General features: G+C 40.1%; 1 protein-coding gene across 1 annotated transcript in view; it reads left to right on the forward strand.

The window, feature by feature from the left end:
• Positions 1-26,321, forward strand: part of LOC149827850 (protein PTST homolog 2, chloroplastic-like) — a 34,495-nt gene extending 8,174 nt beyond the window's left edge. Inside the window, exons 5-8 of the mRNA XM_090018269.1 lie at positions 25,324-25,469; positions 25,561-25,708; positions 26,018-26,086; positions 26,170-26,321. Of these exons, the coding sequence (XP_089874395.1) occupies positions 25,324-25,469; positions 25,561-25,708; positions 26,018-26,086; positions 26,170-26,265 (459 nt within the window). The 3' untranslated portion in view covers positions 26,266-26,321. The remainder of the gene's footprint in view (positions 1-25,323; positions 25,470-25,560; positions 25,709-26,017; positions 26,087-26,169) is intronic.
• Positions 26,322-26,903: the final 582 nt, after the last annotated feature.

A 26,903-nucleotide genomic window follows, 5' to 3' on the forward strand; every position in this document is an offset into this window, starting at 1 on the left:
TTGGCAATTGATTTGGAATGTAGAAGGCATATTGATTAGAAATTGTATTTAAAATTCATTTCAAAATTTATTAAAGTTTGAGAAAATCATTCAAATTAAAATTTGGGTTAAAATAATGGATTTGGGCATTAATGGTTTGGATCCAGCTGGGAAGAGATCCAAGCGGGGTGGGGCGCATATGCCTAGTGGGCAAATTTGGCCCAAGTGGGCAAGCAAGTGGGAAACTGATGCAGGGAGGGCACGATGAATCCTTTCACGGTATTTTGAATTTGATGTGGCTGCTCTTTGCTGTCACGTGAGAATCCCCAAACAACCACGTTAAGGGACTGTCACTGGGCAGACCTACCAACTGATGGCGTGTGGAAGGTCGGCTGCAATGCTCCTGCTTGCTGAGATGGTTGGCACTCGGCTCACGAACGTACGATGTGCAGTGATAAGAGGAAAACAGCCACCCAAAAATATTATGGGTGTTTGTTCTTTTCTTTTATCTCAATGAAACTTCGATTGAACGAGTGACTGCATTGAAATAATGGGTAATCAACTGATGACAATACAATTAGGGGTGGCAAAACCTGACACGACCCGCCAACCCGACTCTTAGGCGGATTTGGGTTTGGCTTAAACTAACCCGTTTAATAAACGGGTCGACCCGCCTAACCCGTTTATTAAACGGGTCAGGTTCGTGTTAGGGGTATGCCAACCCGCCAACTCAGCTGACCCGTTTAATAAACGGGTTAGGCAGGCGGGTCAACCCGTTTACCCGACCTGCCCGCCAACCCACCCTGCCAACCCGCCCGCTAACCCGCCAACCCGTTTACCCGACCCAACCCGTTTATTAAACGAGTTGGCGGGTCGTGTCGGGTTACCCGTTTAATAAGCGGGTCGGGTTCGTGTTTGCCACAGTCGACCCGCTTATTAAACGGGTCAGGTTAGGGTTGAGGTATGCTAACCCGCCAACCCGACCCGATTGCCACCCCTAAATACAATGAGTCTAATGTATTTTAACTACTGACAGAAGAAAACAAAAAAAAGGAATAACAATACTGCTGAAAAGAAAAGAACGACTGTTGCCAAAGAAAACCAACAGAAAAAAAAGAAAACAGGTTGCGATTTTAATGTTCTCTTTGCTATGCACAAAACCCTAGGAGGGTCTTTTAAAGGCTTCAGCCGGGTTCGGGTCTTGGGTCCGACCCCAGACCCGATTCCGCTCCAGCGTGCTGCTGGATCTGGAGTTGTTCGTCCTGTACTCTCTGTGCTCGCCTGGAATTGGTATGCAGTGGGACCTCTTCCCCATGTCTTGGAACCGATATCTGGATTGGATCCGCTGCTTGGATTCGATCCCCAGAGTGTAGATCTGGTCCCCGACTTGGGTCACGCTGTATGGATCCGGGTCCATTCCTGCTCTGCATCATTCTCCCCTGGTTGGGAAAAGTCGGCTTTGACGACTTGTTCTCTCCACAGTAAGCAATTAGATCAAACATAGTAGATATAAGAGAATGGTTTCAATCTTCGGGCAACTCAAGGAGGTAAGACCGGTCAAATAGGCCCGCGAGCCGGGGAAACCCGATCTCCTTGGTAGGAAGAAGAACTATCTTATGACCCTTAAAGATAAATGTGTATGTGTTCTTACGGCCATCATGAATGGTCTTAAGGTCATACTGCCAAGGACGCCCAAAAAGGATGTGACACACACTCATAGGGGCTAAATCACACCACACTTCATCGTGGTAGTGCTCCCCCATGAAAAACTGAACTAGACAACGCAGGGTGATAGGTACTTTGTTTCCTTTCTTGAACCATGCCATCTTATAAAGTTGGGACAATTTTTCCGTTTTTAGGTTCAAGGTGGACACGACACTTTCGAACACCATATTCTCGCACGCCCCGGTATCAATGATAACATCACACGCGCGCCCCTCACAGTTGCACCGGGTTCTAAAAATATTATTCTGCAACCAGTTTGTCGGTGCTGACTCTCAGGATGTGGTCAAAACATAACGAATGATTAACAAATTTTCGATGCTGCCATCGAACTCTACGACTTTCATCCCATCATCTCCCTCAATAGGCGACTCACCTTCGCTCTCACTATCGAACACAGACTCAACAATGCCCTCTGCTAGATGGGTGTTTTTACTCATGGTAGGACACTTGGACGCAACATGACCTAACTCTTGGCACCTAAAACAACGAATGGTAGACTTAGTGGGTTTACCTTTGGATCTGATGTGGTATGCGGGTCCAGACTGATCGGGTTTGCTAGGGTTGACTCCTAGGGTGGACTTTGAGTCTTCTTTCCTAGGGGAGCTCGCTCCCCTGGTTGGGACACTCGACTTGGGTTGACTGGACTGATCACTACGGGATGTCCTATGTTCCTGCCTCCTTTTCAGTTTCTCCTCCACATTCATGGCATAACTACTTGCCTGATCCAATGACTCGACTGTGATGCAACTGAAGTCATCAGAAATAACAGGATGTAGAGCAGAAATATACCTCGTGACCTGCTGACGGGCGGTCTCCTCGATCTGCACTCGTAGGGAAAGACGATGGAACTTAGCAGTGTAATCCGCCACAATATTGGTGCCTTGACGCAGGGTCAGGTACTCCTTGTAGGCTCTCTCGGCGTTATCTGATGGCACAAACTTAGACTGCATCAACCGCTGCATCTCTTCCCAAGTCTGTACGTGCTCTAATCCCTGTCGCTCCCTCGACCTCTGCAGCTCAACCCACCATGTTTGTGCTAGGCCTCTCAATCAGGTAGAGGCTAGGGAGACACGACGGTGCTCGGCGACATCGTGGTAGTCGAAGAAGAACTGGACGACATATGACCAATCGAAGAACTGCTCTGCATCGAACCGACCTGTGAACTTTGGAAGCTCTAACTTCACCCCATACGTGGAGGGCCGCTCTGGTGCTCTCTGTTGTCGGGCCTCCACCATTCTTACAGGATGCTCATTCCAGAAGTTGTCATCATCCCACACTGCTTCATATCCATGGTCTTGTTCGCCTGACTGCTGGGGTTGGCGAATTTCGATGACCTGTTGTCGGTGCTCTGGTCGCGCTGGTCCCTGCTGAATCTGCCTTGGTCTGGCTGGCCCGTGGGCAGGAACCATCTGTAGCCGGCGTTGTGATAGCGGTATGACAGGAGGTCCCAGATAAGGGGGATGAGGCTGCCGGGTCTCGGGCTCTATGTGGGTAGGAACTGGATAGTAGAGGTCTGGGTTATGGGTTGGATTAGGGTAGGGGCAGTGGATTGGGTTTGGTATGGAATTCTGGATCTGGGTTGGGTTAAAGGCTTGGGCCTGGTAAGGATACTGAGTTTGGGTAGTGTAGTGCTCAGATGAATTACCCGATTGGATCTAGATCGGGTCAAGTCCTAAACTACTCGTCGGACCCAGATTTTGATAGGTTGGATCGAGGATCAAGTATGGGGATAATAGGCTTGGTTTGAACTCAATCCACAATCCATATGATTATGGGTCTGATTTTGACCCGGCTCAAAATCAAACTGGAGCTCCATTCGGGTCCGATGCAAGTTTGGGTCGGGATTGGATCTATTTTGGGGTTCAAAATTAATGGGTTGGGTCTGATTCGGGACGAACCACGAACCAAACCCAACTGGGTTGGTCGGGTAAGGGGGTTCGGAACCCGGACCTGCTCCCAGGGACCCAAAGGGTGGTCCCCGAGACCAGGCCTGTGTCTCGCTGAAAAATGTTTCGGTCTGGACCCTCTCGGGTTCGGACCCATCCACACGGGTCCACCAGCTTCCACCCGTTGGTTGGTTGCTGTGAGGCCTCTACGCGCGGGACCAAGGGGAGGATAAGCTCCTTCTCAGGTGGGGTCGCTGCGCTGGGGCCTGCAGCAGGGTCTCGCGTGCTGCTGGGGTCCTGCGCACCAGACCTGACCCAGACCCACATGAAATCGAAGCCTGGGCTAGGGCGCACCCGGGTGCAGTGGGGTACCTGCAAGGAGTGCCGAGTTCGCCTGGGTGCCACCAGTTATCGGATCGGGATGACAAGAAGGCCCCACGCTTTGGGCAGGGGTGCGATCAGCAGAACCCAACCGACTGGCGCCGGCTGCGACAACAGATGTTTGACGGTCCATGCCGTCAGTCGATCCCGCCCTTGTATTCAGTACAACCACCGCACGTGCCTCCCCGGTCGACTCGATGGCCATAAGCCGATTCTCGATTCCATCTAGGCGCCTTGACATGCTGGCCACGTCTCGGCTGACACGCAACAAATTTTCGTCCATTCGGGTCATCATCTCCATCATACGCGACATTTGACTATCGCTGCCGGTGCCCTCCTGCTCCTTTCCTTTCGTCGGATCGTTTCTCACGTTTGGTGGCATGCTGCCGGTGATGGAGGATGCCCGGTTCTCTAATACCATTTGATGCAGGGAGGGCACGATGCAGCCTTTCACGATATTTTGAATCTGATGTGGCTACTCTTTGCTGTCACGTGAGAATCCCCAAACAACCACGTTAAGGGACTGTCACTGGGCAGACCTACCAACTGATGGCGTGTGGAAGGTCGGCTGCAATGCTCCTGCTTGCTGAGATGGTTGGCACGCTGCTCACGAATGTATGATGTGCAGTGATAAGAGGAAAACAACCACCCAAAAATATTATGGGTGTTGTTTGTTCTTTTCTTTTATCTTAATGAAACTTCGATTGAACGAGTAACTGAATTGAAATAATGGGTAATCAACTGACGACCATACAATGAGTCTAAGGTATTTTAACTACTGATAGAAGAAAACAAAAAAAGGAATAACAATACCCCTGAAAGGGGAAATTGCTGAAAAGAAAAGGACGGCTACTGCAAAAGAAAACCAACAGAAAAAAAATAAAACAGGTTGTGATTTCTATGTTCTCTCTGCTATGCACGAAACCCTAGGAGGGTCTTTTAAAGGCTTCAGCTGGGTCCGGGTCCGGGTCTTGGGTCCGGACCCGATTCCGCTCCGGCGTGCTGCTGGATCTCGAGCTGTCCGTCCCATACTCTCTGTGCTCGGGACCTCTTCCCCATGTCTTGGAATCGATATCTGGATTGGATCCGCTCCTTGGATTCGATCCCCAGAGTGTAGATCCGGTCCCCGGCTTGGGTCACGCTGTATGGATCCGGGTCCATTCCTGCTCTGCTTCAGAAACCAAGTGGCCAAGTGGGTAAGCAAGTGGGAGACCATGTGGCCAAGTAGATTAGCAAGTAGGAGACCAAGTGTTTAAGTGGCAAGCAAGTGGGGCAAGTGGACAACCAAGTGGGAGGAAGTCTCTCCTAGCCATTCCTCCCCCTTAGCTCTCTCTCTTCTCTTAGTCGACATCCCCTAATGGGACGAGGTAGTGGGGACCACACTCTAGGGCAACCAAGTGGATGGATAAGAAGCTTGGAGAAGTTTCTTGTTCATCCAATTTTAGCCCTAATTCCCTCTATATCTAGCCCTCAATCTCCACCTCACAAGGCTCTCAACTCACTCTCTCTCCTCTAGTTTACGATTTTGAAGCATGCTTCCACACTCACACTCTCACACCTTCACTCTCTCCCCTAATTCATGATTTTAGAGGAGGCTCCACCATTATTGTTATCCTTCCTCGACTGTCCACCCTTAAATCGCTCCTACTCCTCTTTCATGATGGAAGTCGACTTAATCACGTCGCTGAACTTCGTAGGACGGCTAGTCATCACACAAACCCGTAGCCCGTTCTTGAGACCTCGCATATACTTGGCTGCCCTCGCCTTATCATAAGCGAAAAGGTTGGGGCAGTACCGTTCGAAGCTCCTAAATTTGGTGTAGTCCACTAAACTCATGTTCCCTTGTGTCAGCTTGTTGAACTTCTGTTGCATCCTTTTCCTGGCTAAATAGGGAAAATATGCCTCCAAGAACTCTCAAAAGGTCTTCCAGGAGATAGTTTCCAGGACCGCGTACTTCACTCTGCGCAGGGTGTTCCGCCACTTCTTGGCATCACCCTTCAGACGGTACGTGCCAAAATCAGTTTGTCGGTCCTTGTGTCCCACCACTTCTTAGCATCGCCCTTCAGACAGTATGTGCCAAAATCAATTTGACGATCCTCTGGCACATGCGGGATATAGAATGTGTGCTTGGTCTCCTCGACTCAGCTCTGAGCGGCTTCAGGGTCGGCCTTCTCGGAGAAAGTTGGCGGATCCAATTTCAAAAACTTCTCGTATGTCACTTCACCAGTGGTCACTGTCACTACTGATGCAGGGTGCACACAATTCATGGGTTGCGCAGTCTGCGCTTGTGTATGAGTCATCAGAGTCTCAGCCAGACTGTTGAGGGCATTCGTCAAGAAGTCTGTCTGCCCCTGCGAGTTCACGGGAGTACTAGTACGACCATGAGTATACATCTATAAAAAATTCAACAAGAATTAATCAGTAAACTTTAGACCCCTAGGTCAAGCCTACCCCCTTAGGATTGATCCTTGTACAACACAATCATATCAAGCATACAATTTAAATCATCACATTGATTTAAATATAATTATTCAGAGTCAAAAATAAAATTTCCAAATCTCAAGACAGTAAGGAAACAATTTCACAAGATAGCTCTTACCAGTAATGTATAGACTGCTTCTGGTGTACGAGTTTATGACCTCTACGGTGGTGGTTCTGATTAGCTCTAATACCAACTCTGTAACCACTCCAAGCTAACGCTGGAAAAATGCAAAAATTTTGTTTTAAATAATTACGAAAAACCTCCAAGGGACCAAGGGCGCCTCACAAATTTAATATACCCATTCCATCAACCATTCCAAACATAGAGTCAATTTAAAACAATGAATTGAACTTCATTTATTTAATGAATAAGTCAAGAAGTTCAAAATTCAAAAATCAACTCTATCCATCTCATGCACATCAAAACCCGAGCCACCAAGTTATAAAATCTAGAATCCTCCAGCCAGCCGGTCCCTCTCATCACTAAGCCTTCGTGCCTATAAAACATTTTTAGAAAATGGGTAAGAACCGAAGTCCTTATACGAAATCCTCTAAAAATCCAATAATAAGGAAATAACATAAATTAAATCATGCACAAATTTAAGAAGAAATCACAGACAATAATTTATCAGAACTAACTTACCATTTATGCATGAAACTAATGTTGAATAGTAAAGGATGCATGAATCAATGCACATGAATGAATAACTTCTTAAGTTAATTATCAGAGTTTCTTTTGCAAGCATGTCCCTATTAAACACACACAAATTTAATTTTCACTTTTCTTACAACCCACAAATACTAAAAAATGGGTAAAATTCTTGAGGTTCAAGGTAATTCTCAATTATAGCTTAACACACAATTTGTATTTTAATTATTAGGTTCCACACTTGTTCCTCGACTGATATCTGACATCAGCTCCATCCATCTCAACATCGAGACGTGGAAAACGGTACGTTGATTGACCAACGCGGTCGAGGATCTCAAAAAGTCCAACATACCGAAGGCTCAACTTCACCTTCTTCCTGAATCGAAAAACACTCTTCGTAGGTGAGATCCGAAATCGCCTACGGAAAAACTGAGTTTCTTACACCGTTGATCGACATGTCTCTTCTGCCTGCTCTGCGTCGCGACCAACCTCTGCCAGATCAACTACACCTGGTTCGAGTAGTGCTGGATGGCCTCTAGTTCGAGTAATATTTTCTATTTTTAAAAAAGTTTCATCGGCCGTTGAAACATAAGATAAAGTAGGATTAGTGTAAACTTTGGAAAGAACATTCTTATGAGGTGTCATATGAAAGGAAGCAACCAAATCAAGAATCCACATACCTGAAGGAGATGAATATGTAATGATGACACCCGAAGTGGAGGATGATTTGAGAAGTTGTTGAAGTGCCTATGATATTTGGTTAAGTGTGTCTTTAATGTCTCTTTCATTTTTGCTTGCTTCTTCTTTCTTAAGTGTGATTTATCCAACAGAAACAATTTTACTTTTAAGCTTTGGACATACCGGTCTAATGTGTCCCGGTTCATTACAATGATAGCAAATAACACCCTTCCTATGTCCACTATTATAGTTTGACCCATTACCATAGTTACTTTGTTTTACAAAGTAGCTATGTCACATAGGTGCAGGGGTGCAGCACTTTCAAAAAACTTGGGTGCGGGGTGCGGCAAAAATATAAAAAATTATATATATATATATAATTTTTAGGTTTTAACAATTAACAATAGTAACACTAATGAAATAAAAAATAATTATCATAATATCATCAAATCAATTCATCATCATGCATGCAATAAATCAAATTAACAATCTACAATTCTATTCTACTTTATAAAAACCAACACCACAATTATAAAAACAATCAAATAAGTAAAACAGAAAAGAAGTAAATTATATAGTATACTAACAAAAGAAGCAAAAAATACATAATTACATACCAAAAGTATATCCTACACAATGTATATGACGATGAGGTAATGGATCCTAATAATTTTTTGCTTCATCATCAAATGCATCATAAGAAAGAAGTCTGGGCTCAGATAAATCCATGTTTGTAATATTGAAATCATGCTCTTCCTCTAAATCACACTCTTCTGGGTTTACATCCCAAAATTTGGATGATCCTTGTCTGCATTAAAAACCCAATTTGAAAATGTTAAATACAAGTATATTTAAATGAAAAACTAAGAAATAATCAAATAACTAAAAGAGCAAATTAGTACTTGTATTCATCATTAGTTCGCGAAAGTAGTCGAAGATTTGAATGAACATATACTAAATCTTCTGCACGTTTGCTGGTGAGTTTGTTTCTCTTCATGTTGTGGACTTGAGAATACGTGCTCCAATTTTTTTCACAACAAGATGAATTAGCAGGCTGCGATAACAATCTTAATGCAAGACGTTGGAGAAGAGGCGTTTCTGATCCAAATGTTGACCACCATGTGATAGGATCTATATTATCTTCCTCTCTCGCGAGCAATGTCTGTCCATATAATCTCGAAGATAAAAAAATTTCAAACTCCTATGTGACTTGATTTATAAGATATGCTTATGAAAAAAGTCTTATCATACATATATTTCTATGTATTGATAGCTCTGGGTCTAAATTTAGAGGAAGACGACCAATTCCACCTGCTTGCCACTTTTTTACATAATATTTTAGATTAAGAGAATATGACATGCAATGCAAAGGAGTGTTGCTCTTATCCCATCTCCTGACTAAAATTGAATGAATATGGTTAAAATTTTTTGAATCATCCAATGCAAGATTTTTTTTTTTCGTACTTGAAAACTACAACTTGGATTTTTTCGATCATATTATCCCACATTTCATAAACTCTTCGAAGCATGGGCTCATTCTTATCAACTTCCCTCAATATTTTCCAAATAGGTTGCGTAAATTGAAGGAAGTATACCACTTTGTCCCAAAACTCATTATCAATAATGAATTTCTTAATTTCTTGAGCCTTGGCATCATCAGCATGATAGAATGTTCAATTCTCATCAGTCACCATGCTAACCAAAGCATTCTTCACTTTCTTAATCCTCTTCACCATCACAATGATGGATGCAAAACGTGTTTCAATGACCTTCAACAATTTCAGGTCAGAATGCCTATTAAATATAGCATTAGCATGATGATGGTTAACAACAAAATTTCTAATGCTTTTGACATTTTTTTGTAATTCTTCAATCCATGAATATAGAGCATATGCTGGTGAATTTTCTTCTTCTTTGGGGTTGCAGATGCTCTTGAGGGCCAGATTCAAGCTGTGTGCTATACAGGGAGTCTAAAGAATATAAGGATACTCACTCTTCAAACTCAATGCTGTACTTTTACAAACTGGAGCGTTGTCTGTAATGATTTGTACTACTTTATGATCAACCACTTTTTTTATTACTTCTATAAACAATCTCTTCAAATACTCAACATTTTTATATTCCCCAGATGCATCAACTGCTTTTAAGAATACTGAGTCACTAAGCGAAGAAGCAATGAAATTGATTAGTAGACGCATTTGAATATCTGTCCACCCATCAAAAACAATGGAAACTCCGTTTTGCTCCCATGAATATTTTTTAATCTTTAGCAATCTCTCAACATTTGCTCTCTCTTCTGCAAGAAGTGTGGTTCCTATTTTTTCTGAGCTTGGAGGTACATAGCTACTCAAATTATAATTTGCCAAAGAAGTAACTAAATCCTTCCAATAAGGATTTCTAATTGCATCAAATGAGAGTGAACTAGAATAAAAATACCTCACTGCTTTTCTATCCATCTTCTCCCTTCCATATGTATTGAATGATGCTTGTACCATTCATCTTCCTCTACCTCCTACAACCACTTTTCTTTTCTTTTTTGAGCATCTTTTTGGTGGCTTAAAAATGACACACTAATTGCACAAGAATCACTCATTGTCTTCCTTTTCTCATATTCTTCTTGTATTTTTTTGTATTGTTTTCGCATTGCCTCATCAATTCTTCTGCATCCTGAAATGCTATGTCCTGGTATCTTCAACAAATGAACCTTAACTCTTGTGTAAGACCTAACAAAATCTCTTTCATAGAGCTTGCATCGAAATCTCTTGTTTTAACTACCTCCTTCTTAAGTTTTTGCAAGCTTATTTACATGTACCCATAGTGGTTCCCCATCATCACTCCCACTATAACTATCAGCAACACTAGCAGCTGAACTCACATGTGGGGATAAGGATGACGCAAGTCCTTTCCCTTTTATCCGTCATTTTTGTCCTGAAAACACAAAAAAATTATATTAAAATTAATTATGCACACAATCAAGATTTATAATATTGAGTGCAAGGTCAATAACATATACAATAAGTTATAAAAACTATAGTCTATACTTTATAGTAGTAGTACATATAAATAAATACTGAAAGGTACGAGAAAAATATATAACAATAACATTAATCATTAATGCTCATCTCATTTCCCATACACTTGTTATTTATGTTTAGCTAGATGAGCCTATTTAAGACTCCAAACAAGCACTTTACAAGCCAAATCACGAGATGCTCATCTTATTTCCCAGTTCTTGTTGGGGTTTAGTGGTCAAAGCTGCTTGTTTCAGCATTTCAATGAGGATAGCCCCATAAACAAATGATCCTTGATCGGCCATTGACTTGGACTTGGTTTGATCTTGAGTTGCGACAAGGTCTGCAAGATCTGTGTGATCTTTTGTTGCTTGGCCAATCTGGTATAGGCAAGTTAAACCAAGGATCACTTTGGTCGAGTCAGCAAAGGCCGTGTGGGTCACTTGCGTTGAGTTAGAACGAGTCTCAGTGGCTAGGTTTCAAATACATAGAAAGGCCAGTCATTTTTTAGCTAGAACACTAGGGAGAAACCACTACTGTTATATTGAGTCTCAGGGAGAACGAGTCTCAATTGCATTGAGTTTTTTTTTTTACAAGGAGAAACCACTCTCAGGATCAGAGACCTTGCCACGTAGGCTTTGCCTGCTGTACTTACAGTTGTTGTCCTTAAAACTTTCTGGGCTTACCCCTTGCCCCCACGGTGAGACCCAAGCTGGAACGAAGGGGTCAACACCTTCTCCCCAGGCCGGCTGCCACTCAGGCCGATTGCAAGAGAAAGAGACAGAGAGATTGAGAGTGAGAGAAGAGATAGAGATGGAGCGAGATTGAGCGAGAGACAGAGGGAGAAGAGAGATGGAGAGATAGAGAGAGAGAGCAAGAGATGGTGAGAGCGAGAAATGAGAGAGACAGAGAGAGTGAGAGTGAGAGAGAGTAGCTAAGGAGGAGAGGTCTGGCGGAGAGGTTGTCGTTGGCATCGGGGTCTGGCGGAGAGGTCGGCGGCGGCTTTGGCTTCAGGAGGAGAGGAAGGGAGGATTAGGGCAAAAAAAATTTGCCCTAATCCTCCTCTCCGCAGCCCATTTCATCGGGCGTATTTTTTTTTTTTTTTTAAGATCCAAAAATTGAACATAAATGACCTTGGGTGCGTTGACCGCACCCAGGGTCGAGTTGACCACATTGGGTGTCGCACCCGCATCGCGTCGACGCGGGTGCGGCACCTGGTTGGTCGAATTCCTGTGACTTAGCAAAGTAGCGTGGCTTATAGTTTTTTATATTGGACGCCGGCCTATTAATGGCCAAAACATCATCATTCTTATTGGTCATACCAAGACGAGTTTCTTCTTAACATACATCGGCAAGAGCATCTTCAAGAGGCATAACTTTGGTTGTATAAAGAAGAGAAAACCTCGCTTGTTCAAATTCCGGTCTTAGACCATGAAGGAATTGAAAAAAGTGTTTCTTCTCAATTTGCTCTCTTCTGATATCAATATCTTTGGGAGCCACCTATTTAGGCTCAAAAAGTGCTAATTCATCCTAAAGAGGGGATAAAATGCTAAAATAATCCTGGACACACATGTTCCCTTGCTTAGTGGATATAATTTTGTCTTGACAAAAATATTGTCTAACAAGATCCTTTTGGGTATACATACTTTTAAGAAAGAACCAAGCTTCCTTAGCTCTTCTAAATTTAGCAATGTTAACACATATTTTTATGTCAACATTGTTCATAAACCATGTTCCCAATCCTCTACCTTTATTTGATGTTCATTGATGGCTTTAAGACGATTATCTCTAACGAGAGCTTTCTCAACACCTCCTTCAACCTTGGTGGGCTTTAACGATGGTTTAAGAGAAGTTCTCATCACAAAGCCCCAAAGTTTCTTCCCTCTAAGATGATTTTTCATGGTTGACGCCCACATCAAGCAGTTGGATCTATCAAGTTTGACGACGAGTTTCACTCTTTCATGCTCCATGATGAAAAAAGAAAGATAAAGATAAAGAAAGTGATAGCACCTTTGTCACAATCTTCAATCACCACAAGAAATACTTTCAAGATCAAGGGAACCCAATGGGCTCTGATACGATGTAATGAAGTATGCAGAATTACAAATAACAAAAGTGCAAAGTGAAAAGAAGTCGTCATTATGTATATGCAGGACCCGACTCGCTTTATATATTGGATTGGGTCCAGACCCAATCAATGTATAATGTAAATCAACATGTTATTAAGGGGTATTTCTATACCCTAGTAATTTTATACTCAACATATTAAATAGAATGAAAGGCGCAGCCACAAGGGGTCTGACGCACTTTCTCTCTCTCTCTCTCTCTCTCTCTCTCTCTCTCTCTCTCTCTCGGTGATAGATTTGTGTAGAAAGCTGCTCCCTTCTCACATGGTATCAGAGCAACGACGTATCTGGGAGTAAGAAAGCTGCTCCATCTGCAAAAGTTGTACCCAACCAGTCTGCAAAAGCTGCTCAGCCTTTTCCTATCAGGTCGAGTACCCTGCCAGTCTGCAAAAGCAGGTCTCGTGAACAGTGTGTCTCATGAACAATATCCTACTGCAAAAGTTGCTCCATCGGGTCTTGTGCTGAAGTTGTACCCTGCCAGTCTGCAAAAGCTGCTCAACCAGTCTGCAAACTCTGTCAGATTCCTACCGAATTTAAAGCCCTGTCGTGACGTACTTCTTGCCGAAATCTGTCATACAGCTGCAATTTTAGGATATAAATTCAATTTCTACCGTAAGGTTGTTTTCTATCATAAATATGCAAATGGATAATACTCATGCGCAGTCATGCTTGTCCTCAAGCTTTCTCGGTCAACTAGTCTCTGAAAAACTGAATAACTCAAATTTCTTAACCTGGAAAAGACAAATCATCCCATTTATAAAGAGTCATGACCTCTCTGGTCATCCAGATGGATCGGTTCCTCTGCCTCCAGAATTCATTTCGCAAGAAAAAGCGGACGATAAAGGAGAACAGTCTATTGTTCTTCACAAGAATCCAGAATATGTTGCTTGAATGAAGAGGGATCAATCGCTAGTGGCATACACCACTTCAACTCTCTCACAGGAGGTCCTTGTTGCCCTTCCTGATGATTGTTCGGCCAAGGAATTGTGAGATAAGTTAGTTCAGACATATTCGCAGATCTCTGAGGCGAGAATCATGTTTCTCAAGCGAGAATTTCAAATGCTGAAGAAAGATTCCATGTCTATTATGAAATACCTGAACAAAATGAAAGGCATCACAAACCAGCTGGCTATTGTTGGGTGTCTTGTCAGTGAAAAAAATAAGGTGCAACAAACCTTTAGCGGATTGAGGCTAGAATATCATGTTATGACGACAACCTTACTATGTTTACCAAAACTTCCAAAGTTTGAAGATCCTCGTGCGAAATTACTGTAATATGAAATGACTCTGAAAGGATCTTTTGAAGATTTTCATGGACATTCAGGAACTCAAGATGTTCTAGCTACAGGAATGAGTTATGGTCGAGGACGAGGAAGTTCTTTTTGAGGAAAAGGAGGTCAAGGAAGAAATACCTATGGAGGTCGTGATATACTTCCAACACCCAATATACAAGGACAGAGACCCATCCTCACCTGTTTTCTATGCAACAAGAAAGGGCATATTAAAGCAAATTGTTGGTTTAATCCTCAAAATAAAGGGAAAGCCCCACAAGCAGAGGCTAGGAAGGATGGAGAAGTAAAGGACTTGTTGTTGGCAGCCTTGGCAGGATTGAATATGAAGCAAAATGACAAAGGCATTTGGTATGTTGACTCCGGAGCAGCTACTCATGTCACGGGTGATGCAGGTAAACTCTTGACTCTTACCTCTTATGTTGGTAAAAATAGCATAGTCACAGGAGATGGATCTCATCACTTAATCTCACATACTGGAAATGCCATTATACCCATGTCAAAGTCCTCTCTTAAACTTTCGAGTGTCATTCATGCACCTAATATTCAAAAGAACATTGTTTCTGTCTCAAAACTCGTTGATGATGCTAATGCTTCAGTTGAATTTACTCCCTCTTCTGTTTATGTCAAGGATCTTCGCACGAGGAAGACATTCGCTGAAGGAAAACGATGGGGCAACATGTACATCTTTCAAGAAGATCCTTCCTCCATTCATTCTGATTATTCATCCTTGAAGCCTCACCAACGTCAATTTTTTGATCCTGATTTTATATTTACTATTTCTGAATGTAATAAGCCAAGACTTTGGCATAGTCGTCTTGGCCATTGTGGTCGCCATTTTATTGAAAAACTTGTCTTGAATAATCTCATTCCTAAGTCCGGTCTAAGTTCAGAGGTCGTTGATACAAAGTGTTCTAGTTGTCATTTATGTAAGTCATGTTTTACCATTCGCTTCCATTAATAAAAGAGCTTCAAGGCCATTTGAGGTCATTTGTTCGGATGTCGGGGGTCTTACCCCAATTACTTCTCTTTCTGGCAGTAAATACTATCTTATTCTCATTGATAGTTACTCGCGCTATACTTGGATATTTTTTATGAAGCATAAATCAGAAGTCTTTGGATTGTTTCATAGATTTCATTCTTTTGTTCAAAATCATTTCTCTACCAACATTCTCAATTTCCAGTGTGATGGAGGAGGTGAATTCTCCTAAAGTGACTTTGTTAGTTTCCTTCAACACAATGGGATTAAGAGAAGAGTGTCTTGCCCGCATACACCTCAACAAAATGGGATTGCTGAGAGGAAGCATCGACATATTGTTGAGACTGCAATGAGCATGATGCACGGGAGCAATCTCCCTGTATCATTATAGACTGAGGCTTTTCACTCTACAGTTCATGTGATAAATCGACTACCCATGAGTATCTTAGAGAATAAGTCACCATATTTTTCTCTATTCGGCACACAACCTGATTATCATGAATTACGTGTGTTTGGGTCTGTTTGCTATGTTCACATTGACAGCTCACTAAGGCACAAGTTCCAAGATAAAGCCTTAAAATGCAGGTTTATAGGATATGCAGAAGACTACAAAGGCTACAGGTGCTATGATCCCCTGAGTAAGCGTGTCAAAATATCAAGGAATGTAGTTTTCGATGAAATGAATTTTGATGATCAGAGTGCTAGTTCAACTCTTCATGCTGACAACTCAAGCCCCACCGTTGCGATATATTACCCATGGTTAAATTCAGAACTCTTTTCCAATGGTAAAGTAGACTGTCCAGCAAATTGCAGTCAGAAGGAGACACATGAGGCATCAACCAATGAAACTCAAACGGAAGAGACTGTTACACATGACTTAGAGCCAACAAGGTATAAGGGTGTTGTGTACACCCGGCGAGAGAAAGAGCCTTCATCCATTTCTTGTACAAGTAATAAACCATCTGATCCCACCTCACGGATGATGGATATCAGACGATCCTCACGGATTCGACATCCGCTTGATAGGTGGGTAAGTTATAAAAAAAATTCATTGGATTTTCAGTTGTTCTTGACATCCATAAGTAAAGAGGATGAGCCCCTCATGTTCTATCAAGCTGCGAGTTCTAGAAGATGGGTAGAAGCAATGGATGAAGAAATGGAAGCCTTACATGAATGTGGGACATGGGAGATTGTACCTAGACCACTAAACAGAAATGTTGTTGGGTCAAAATGGGTGTACAAGATAAAGTATAAGCCAGATGGGAGCATCGAAAGGTACAAGGCTAGACTTGTAGCCAAGGGATTCACACAAGAGGAAGGACAAGACTTCGATGAAACCTTTAGTCCTGTAGTTAAAATGGGGACTATTTGCATTGTGTTGAGTCTAGCCATTGAACATGGATGAACATTGAGCCAGCTGGATGTAAAAAATGCCTTTCTACACGGGGATTTAAAAGAGGAGGTCTACATGGAACAACCCACTGGATATGCAAAACGAGACGCCAAAAAATATGTATGTAAGTTAAAGAGAGCACTCTATGGTTTGAAACAAGCTTCTCGTTCCTGGTTCGACAACTTTTCTCTAGAGATATAAAGGCATGGCTTCTCTCGGTCCCTTCTAGATCACTCATTATTTATTCACAATGAACAAGGTGTCACTACCCTTCTATTGATATATGTAGATGACATCATCATCACAGGGAACTGTAAAAGTCACATTGAGCGGGTGAAGAAGTTATTAAATCAGAGATTTAAATGAAAGATTTGGGAGAGTTGCGATATTTTCTTGGGGTAGAAGTCGATAAAAGAAGTGATTCACTCACCCTTACTCAACACAAATACACGTTGGACATTCTCAACAGAGCGAGCATGACAGATTGTAAGCCGTTAACAACTCCAAGTGTCATCCATCAGAAACTGAGTTCAAAGGAAGGAGATATATATGGAGATCCCACTAAGTATCGCAGCTTAGTTGGCATGTTACAATACCTGACTTTTACTAGACCTGATATAGTATACTCGGTTAATCAGGTATCTCATTTTATGCATGAACCTCGTATGTCACATATGGAGGCAGTCAAACGTATACTTCGTTACCTGAAGGGTACAGTTGGTGATGGGTTGGTATACAAGAAAAGAGAATTAGATCCAGGCGGAGGCCATGAGATCGTCATTTATGCTGATGTTGATTGGGCAGGTGATCCAGATGAACGACGATCAGTATCCGGTTATTGCAGTTTCATTGGACCAAACTTGGTATCTTGGAGCAGTAGAAAGCAAAAGGCGGTTGCTAGGTCAAGCACTGAGGCTGAATACAGATCGATGGCTGCTGCTACGGCTGAGGCTACATGCATAAGACATCTCCTGACAGAAATGGGAGAACCGATTGCTCGGTCATTACTACTATGTGACAATCAAAGTGCCATCAACATGTCCTTCAATCCCGTCCACCATAGTCGAGCAAATCATATTGAAATAGATCAACATTTTATTAGGAAAAAGGTTGAAGATAAAGAGATTGAGCCCATGTATGTGCCGACTGAAGAACAAGTTGTTGACATTCTTACTAAAGGGTTGACAAAGGACAGATTTTGGTTTCTGAAAGGCAAGTTGTGCATGGTTCAGGACCATGCACAACTTGAGGGAGGCTGAAAAGAAGTCGTCATTATGTATATACAGGACCCGACCCGCTTTATATATTGGATCGGGTCCAGACCCAATCAATGTATAATGTAAATCAGCATGTTATTAAGGGGTATTTTTGTACCCTAGTAATTTTATACTCAACATATTAAATAGAATGAAAGGCACATCCACAAGGGGTCTCTCTCTCTCTCTCTTTTCCTCTCGGTGATAGATTTGTGTAGAAAGCTGCTACCTTATCACACAAAGCACATACAAGTCCAATAATGAATAATTACAAAGAAGATAGACAAGCACTCAAGTGCACAAACAAAAGTCCACCAAGGGACAATGCCAATAGCTAATAAAAAGTGAATATTATTGAAAAGTAAGGAAGAAAAGCAATGTTCAACATGTGGGGATTACTCACCTATTTATATACAAAAGGAGAGGGGGAGACCATTGGGCGCTCCCCCTCATAGAGTCGTTGGGGCCCCAATGACTCTATGGAGTGGGGGCCCAACGCAAATAAAAAGGAAAAAAGAAAAACAAAAAATAAAAAAATAAATAAAAAAGTTGTTTTTAATAAACAATTATTATTACACATGTAAAAAGACAAAAATGCCCCTATCGAGCAATCTATTATAATACAGGTTTATATGTATTTAACAATTTGTACATACATATATTTTTAACAATTTGTAGTTCTCCAATTCAATTAGATATTGAGATACTGCTAAGGGCAGAAGTATCTCATAATGTTGAAGATATGTTTGCATTTTACTGCTTTATGAGTTGCATGGTGATATAGTAGTTCTAAGGGTGGTGATATAGTAGTTCTAACCAGTGTTGTGAGAGGCTTACGCCTCAGAGGTGAAGCGCAAGCTCAAGGTACCGAGGCTTTGTATGAGGCGTTTGCAGGTTTGAAGTGCACGCCTCGCATCGAGGCGCGCTTCGCTTCTAAGGCGTGCGCTTCAAGGTCGGACCACCGCTGCGAGGTCATCCAGTCGGCGAAGACGTTGATGAGGTTGGCGAGGTCGAGCGTGTGCGAGAACGCCTGGATCCGCCGCGACGTCTAGTCGATGAGTCCCAGAGGGACCAACGATTGGGACAGGAGGGTATCCAGATGGGGGCTGCACCAGTTCTCCTGGTACAGAGGGCTGCCTATTGATGGGTTCGGTGGGAGAGGCATTGTTGTTGTTGGTGTTAGAAAGTGAGTTGGAATACATTGGGTTCAATAATGAACCCATACTTATGCACGTGAAGTGCAAATATACCCATTAAAGGGAAACAACACAAGCACATAATGTGCTAACCCATAAAACCCATAAAAAGGGAAAAATATGACATAAAGTCATAAGTTGCATATCATTGAAGAAACAATGGACAAGGGGTAAAAAACCCATTACAATGGAGCATAAGCTCCCTCAAGAAGTAAGAAATACAAAGGGGAGAGCCCCTATTTATAACAACAAAAAGGAGCCTTGGAGGGGCTCCACTCATAGACGTTGGAGCCCCTCCAACGGTCACAAATGTGACCGTTGGAAGGGGCCCAACGTCTATTTGAGTGGGGCCCCCAAGGTACCTTTTGGTACTTGAGAAAAAAGAAATAAAAAATAAAATAAAAAGAAAAATAAAATAAATTACAATCACATTCATAAAGTGAATGTGCGTAAAACAGAGGAAAAGACTAAAATACCCCTACGGCTAAACAAAAGGAAAATATATATTTTATATATATAAATAGGAGGATACATATACATATATATCATATATGTGTATGTATCATCTTTTATATATATAAAATATATCTAATTACAACAATTGATGGATACATTTTAACACCCCCCCTCAAGCTTTGCAGGGAAACGAAAAGATTGAAAAAAGGGCAAAACTCCACGAGGCTTCGGCGACTCCAAGAGGCTTCGACAAGGATGCAATGAAACTTGAAATAGCCTTCCTCCAATTGTCTTCAAATGATGAACCCATTGCTCGAACCATCCAGGGTACTTCCCTTTGTCCTATCTCCAAGATCCTGAGAAAAGCAAGTAAACAATATCTTTGCACTTTACTCAAAAAGGAACATTCCTAACAAGGTGCAAAATATATGCATAATATGATAGTTACTTTAGTATGAAACGAAAAATTTAGAAAACCAAAGTTTCTAAATCATACATTATGTTAAAACAAAATGAGCAGAAGCAAATTATGCAGAAATTGCAAGAATGCATAATGCATTCATAAGGTCCACCATTGGACAAATATAACCCCATAATGGGGAATAACAAAATGATCCACTAAGGGATACCACAAGAAGCCTACGAAGAGGCATAACATACATATGCTTTATTGAATGAGAGCCCAAAAAAGGCCATAAAGAGCATATGCATATACGAATCATTATATGAATTAATACTCAAAGAACTAAAACATGCTTCAAACATGTAGTGAAGTTCTAAATAAGAAAAAAGAAGTCTCCAAGCATACTTTAGGCAAAATAAACCCAAGAGTTCACAAGGTTTTTAAAAACTTTTATGTAATGAGAAGAGGCGGAAGCACCAATAGGGCAAAAAGTCACTCTTTAAGATTGACTATAAGAGCCAAGAACACAAACACCGAATGTGCACACACAAAAACTCAAGAATATAGAAAATGACTTAAAGTCATAAGTTGGATTTATTGAAGAAAGGAAGAGAGGGGTGTAAAAACCCATACACACTTAATATATAGATTAAATGCTAAGAAATCAACTTGATATGCATATCAAAAAGATGATTTACTTGAAAAATACAAGTCATGAATGGAATTTTGCAAATATCAATAATAGTTTATTCCTTACAAACAACTTCCTCATTAGTCCTCCAAAACCCATAAATCAAGTGTATAAGCTACTAGATCAAGAATATAAAGCCATTAAAGGCCAAAGACACACGCAAAGGTGTGTAAACGAATCTCTTGTCTACATATAATAATACTTGAAATAAGTGCATCTACGACAAGAGCAAGAGAATACATGCCAACATGGACTAAAAAGTATCTCTTGTCTACGTAAAAATACACTTAAAACCAAGTATGTTCAGCTACTAGAACAAGAGTAATAAGCCAACCATGGGCTAAAACATAATACATCTCTTGTCTACATAAGATGACACTTGAAATGAGTGAAATAAGCCAACCATGGGCATACATCTAAGCGACTAGAACAAGAACACAAACGCCAACATGGACTAAGATCACACACGATGGTGTGAATCAACGTGTCTTGTCTACATATAAGATCACTCAAGACAAGTGTGTTCAGCTACTAGACCAAGAGAGCAAAAGCCAACAAAGGGCTAAAAACACACGAAGGTGTAATAAAATTCTTGTCTACATATGATGACACTTAGATAATGGGCATAAAAGAAAAAGACTTTTGAGGCAATAAACTTGTAATGAAAATAAACCTCGAATGAAACAATATTCCTTTTTAAAAAAGAATACTCATAATAACATTTTGGAATAGATGCAAGTAAAACGTATCTGCAACAAGATACTACAACCGATAAAATAATATTCTTTAGAACAAATGTGTGAACATACACCCCAAGAATACTTGTGAAAAAACACAAGAACACATGTGCACAACGAGCACAACATACGGAATCACAAATGTGCAAATGCACTCATAAAATTCATAAACAAATAAAAGTTGGGCTATAATCCCAAAACATCTTGATTTTAAATGTACCTTAAAACATTTAAGGTTTCAAATACCATATGTCCATCACATTTACATAGAAGCATCCATAATATCAATGGCACAAGAGAAAAAATGAGTGACACACTCATAATTAGAGATCAAATAACAAATCATTTTAGAGTCCCAAGGTGCCCATAACTCACCTCAACAACCATCTATAATATGGAAGGTGGACAATCTAAAAATGATACAACACGAGGTGCCCATAACTCACCTCGTCAAACATCTCTAATATAACAATACTAAGGCCAAATAAATGATGCATTAAATAACATGTGATGGACAAACATAAATGCCACAAAAGGGCAATAAACACATAAGGAATCATTTTCCAAATAAAAGTTTTTACAAAGAGGACCGATTAACAAATTGAATCAAAGGTCCAATATAATCCATCAAAACAATTTTGCATAAACACGAATTATGCTTAATCTTCAAAAGAAGTCTTGTACACCAAAAAAGGCTTACTATGCAACATAATATGAAATATTAAGCCACATCATGTGCATGAACCGATTTGGAACAAACAAGCCTTAACTATGAAAGACATAAGGTGCAATTAAACGGTGAAGTTGGTGAAGTTCAAAAATAACAAACTTAGGCCAATATAGGCATTCATAAAGATGGTGAAGTTCGAAAAACTTATGAAATCTACTATTGCAACTAAAAAATGATAAACAATCATGAAATCTTCATAAAAGAGTATATACTCACAAGAAGATTATAAGGACCGAAAGGCTCCTTAAGGAGAGTTTGAACAAAAAAACATATACAACTCCCAAGAAGGAGAAAACTCCATTAAAGTGGGAGAAATCCCAACAGAATAGATTCATTAACAAAACCTTATGATAAATAAGATTGTACTATGGCTTAAATAAAAAGTAAACATTTATTGAGGAAAAATTTAACACTCTTAAGTTTTATCAAAAAAACATGACTTAATAGATTATTACCTACTCCTAATGAAATAAGTACACAATAAACATTAGTGAAGACCATAACTTTTGTAATGAAATATGCGGAAAAGCAAAAGAGTGCATTAAGCACTTACAACATTCACTAATGAACAAACAAAAGGGCAAACACCAAAACCCACAAGAGACAATCACAACATAAAAATATAAATGTCTCTTATTGAAAAGAGCGAGAACTCTCTAAATGTTGAAAACATCCTTAAGAGTGTAAAGATGGAAAGAAAATCACCATATTCCATAAGATCATTTTAAAACTTAATTCAACCGGTATTATAAAAAAAAACTTTCTTAATTAAATGTTGCTCATATAAAACGGACACATAATATGGAATTTTTCATATATGCCAAACATTTTTCAAAAAACTACATTTCATAAGCATTTTAATCTTAACATACCTTTCTTTAAAGACTAAACATTCATATAAAGGTATTTTCATAAACAAGATTAGGTTTAAAATGTAAATTCAAAGTTCCAACGGTCATAAATTTTTACCGACCCATTAAAGCAAGTTTTGAGCAATCATATATCTAATTTTTCGCCAAACAAGTTATCATTTAAAGTTTTTCAAAGAAAAACATACAAAAACGATTCAATGGAGTAGCAAGTAACTCAAAAAAGACATAATGACAAAAAGCACACATAAAGAAAAGGACATATTACATTCTTCATACAATACTCAAAGAAATAAAATGCATACCGAATAACTATAAGAAAGACAATAGAGAGAAACGAATACTTCACCATTTTTCTTTAACACATTCTTGAATACCACGCTTCCCGATGCACCAAAGAGCAACTCGATCTCAACCTTGCTTTGATACCATGTTAGAAAGTGAGTTGGAATACATTGGGTTCAATAATGAACCCATATTTATGCACGTGAAGTGCAAATATACCCATTAAAGGGAAACAACACAAGCACATAATGTGCAAATATACCCATTAAAGGGAAACAACACAAGCACATAATGTGCTAACCCATAAAACCCATAAAAAGGGGAAAATATGACATAAAGTCATAAGTTGCATATCATTAAAGAAACAATGGACAAGGGGTAAAAACCCCATTACAATGGAGCATAAGCTCCCTCAAGAAGTAAGAAATACAAAGGGGAGAGCCCCTATTTATAACAACAAAAAGGAGCCTTGGAGGGGCTCCACTCATAGACGTTGGAGCCCCTCCAACGGTCACAAATGTGACCGTTGGAAGGGGCCCAACGTCTATTTGAGTGGGGCCCCCAAGGTACCTTTTGGTACTTGAGAAAAAAGAAATAAAAAATAAAATAAAAAGAAAAATAAAATAAATTACAATCACATTCATAAAGTGAATGTGCGTAAAACAGAGGAAAAGACTAAAATACCCCTACGGCTAAACAAAAGGAAAATATATATTTTATATATATAAATAAGAGGATACATATACATATATATCATATATGTATATGTATCATCTTTTATATATATAAAATATATCTAATTACAACAATTGATAGGTACATTTTAACAGTTGGTGGTTCTTGGAGTTGCGGCTCTTGTAGGAAGAATGGGGTGGTGGTGATCCTTCTGCGGGTGGCGGTGATGATGGTGGTGGGGCTGAGGGTCTTGAGGATGAGGTGGGTTTTGGTAGCCATTTTTTTTTATGGTCTTGGTTGGTGGTGGTGTGAAGGGTTTTGGTTAGGGGGGTTGCATAATTGGGCAAATGGGGTGGGGCTGTTTGGATGGTGGAGATTAAGGTTTTGAGGTTTGCTTGGGGTATGGGTGGAAGGCTTTTTGGGGGGCTTTCGGTGTTTGGGGTTTTGACTCTTTGAGTGGCAGTTGGGGACTTGGGGGAGTATCAAGTTTGCGAATCAGGTAGTGAACTCTAGACATATTGAGGGAACTCAGAGTTGGCTCGGTTGCCAAAGAAATTGAATTATTTGAAGACTTTAAGCAATAGGATTTGAACTTGTTGAGATGTAAAATATATTTAAAATACAATCTTTATTATTCAAGTAGCATGTAAGAGCCAAATTGAGTTCAACACCTGTTGTTCGTGTTCGGCTCACCAAACCCATTTTACTAGTTCAAACAAACTCTTTAAGAACTGAATATAAGCCCAACCACCGGCCACCGGCCACCGGCCACCGGCCACTAGATGTGTTAATGTAAGTAGCTTCCTTCAGCTTTCATTGAAATGGTGGCACTTGATCTTTACCATGAATTGTTGGATAAATGAGTATACGTGTGTCTGCATGTTGGAATTACACAGCATTCCATTAGGTTTTGATCTCTCAACGTATTAACACATGGTGACGTGAACTAACAGCTCCTACCATACAAACGGAGCCCTCGTTGTATTCAATATGATTTCATGATTGTAGATATAACTTGTTTTATCTTGCACTATGAGTCTAACTTAATTGTGGTTTACATGTGCATGCATATAAGAAAATGAATAATACGAGTTAATTATAGGAAAGTAGTATTTATTTTATACTGTTGTTTATTAGTAGTTTTTATTTAAAATTTTCATTATTTTATTAATATTATATATTTTATTATTTTGATCATGAAGCTTACGCTTCAACGCCTCGAGGCTTACGCCTCGCTTTATAACAGGCTCAACGCCTCGCTTCGCCTCATCGCATTTAACAACCTTGGTTCTAACAGTCAGTTGTTTTCTTGTGCTTTTCATTTTATGTATCACAGAAAAGGTTAGGAAATTGGGAGATAAAGTTTTAACCATTACTTTGTGTTGTGTGTGTAGCAGGAAGTATTAACTATGGTTGATTCATTATCATTCTGAATTCTGTTTGTACAGGAGTATGGAAACTCCTTGGAGAAACTGCATGAGCTCTCTAATGCCTGGGAGTTCCAGGAAACTGAGATTATGAAATCCCGTACAAAATTGCGATCAACTCGTGCTAAGTTAGCAATATTAGAGGGCAAGATGGGATTCGAGATTATGTATTTTCCTCCACCTTATGTGACATGATTATATCTAATCTAATATTTGCATTTTTGTCAAATTAGTGAAGATTTTGCTTTCACACCACAGGGAAGCACAGAGAGTAGCAGAGGAAAAGCAGAAACGGATTGAAAAGGCTCAAAGGATTTTAAGTCTTCTCCGGACTGCCTGCATTGTCTGGTCTACTTCAGGCAATGATGTTTTGTTAGCGGGATCATTTGATGGCTGGACAAGCCAGGTTTGTTATTATTGTTCTATTTGTTGATGTTATTGTTGTTTCACTGCAGCAGACATGATCTTGTGAAAACTTTACTCCATGTTTTCTTTTCCTGGATTTGATCATCACAAAGTTTGTAACTGAGCACACCATATATTAAAAGAAATGTCTTTTTTAGTACGAGTTATGTTTTAACTGAATTAGTTGATTTTCAGAACGTCCCTCAAATATATAACCTAAAGATTTTGATTTTTTCTGCTTATCACTGTTAGTAGATACAAATTAAACTCATTTCCTCTTTACTCTCTGGACAATGCTGCATCTTTTCAGAGGCGAATGGGGAGGACCGGTTCAGGTGTCTTTGTGATAAATTTGAAGCTATATCCTGGTCGGTATGAGGTTAGTGAACCATCTCGATTCTGTGATAGTAGTAAAACCATGTAGGTTATTTGTTTTCTGAAATATGGGTGTGTGAATTGCAGATCAAGTTCATCGTTGATGGTGTCTGGCAAATAGATCCACTCCGCCCTATTGTGAATAATAATGGACATCAAAATAATCTTCTAATCATTGCTTGAATTATCTGGAGTGCTTGTGTCCATATTCCTGTGAAAATATTCAATTCTGATGCAAAGATCAACTCTCTCTCTCTCTCTCTCTCTCTCTCTCTCTCTCTCCAACGCATGATTTACTAATGCAAATGGTTCAAGAGCAAATAATTGCAAACTGAATTTTTAAAACACAAACTATGCATTTTAAAGCAAGAGCCACGAGAAGGCACCTTTTCTTTGAGCAGGAACCATCTATCTGAGTTGAGATAAAGTTTCAAAAGTTGCTTGGTCTTGTCTTAACAATTGTGATAATGACATTCAGAAATTAGATCCATTCACTATCCATTTAATGAACGGAAAATGATGGTACTCTACTGGTAATTTGATGTGATTCTCTAAAAACCCTACAATTGTTTATATTTGCTTGCAAATATCCGACATCGTTAGAACACTTTTATTCGTGAATTTAGGCATTTTTGTAATAAAATTATTTTGCTTGTCGAATATGTCGAACACCTAATTAAATATAGATTTGTAGGTTTTTTATGCAAATTTAGACCTCATGAACTCACATAAATTTATTTGTGAAGTTTTTTAAAACCCCAATATGTTTGTTTTTTGCAATGTTTGTTTAATATTTTTTGTATTGGTATTGTAGAAAAAAA

The sequence above is a fragment of the Nuphar pumila genome, chromosome 10 (assembly GCF_984573655.1).
Source record: "Nuphar pumila chromosome 10, dmNupPumi1.hap1.1, whole genome shotgun sequence".
Lineage (NCBI taxonomy): Eukaryota > Viridiplantae > Streptophyta > Magnoliopsida > Nymphaeales > Nymphaeaceae > Nuphar > Nuphar pumila.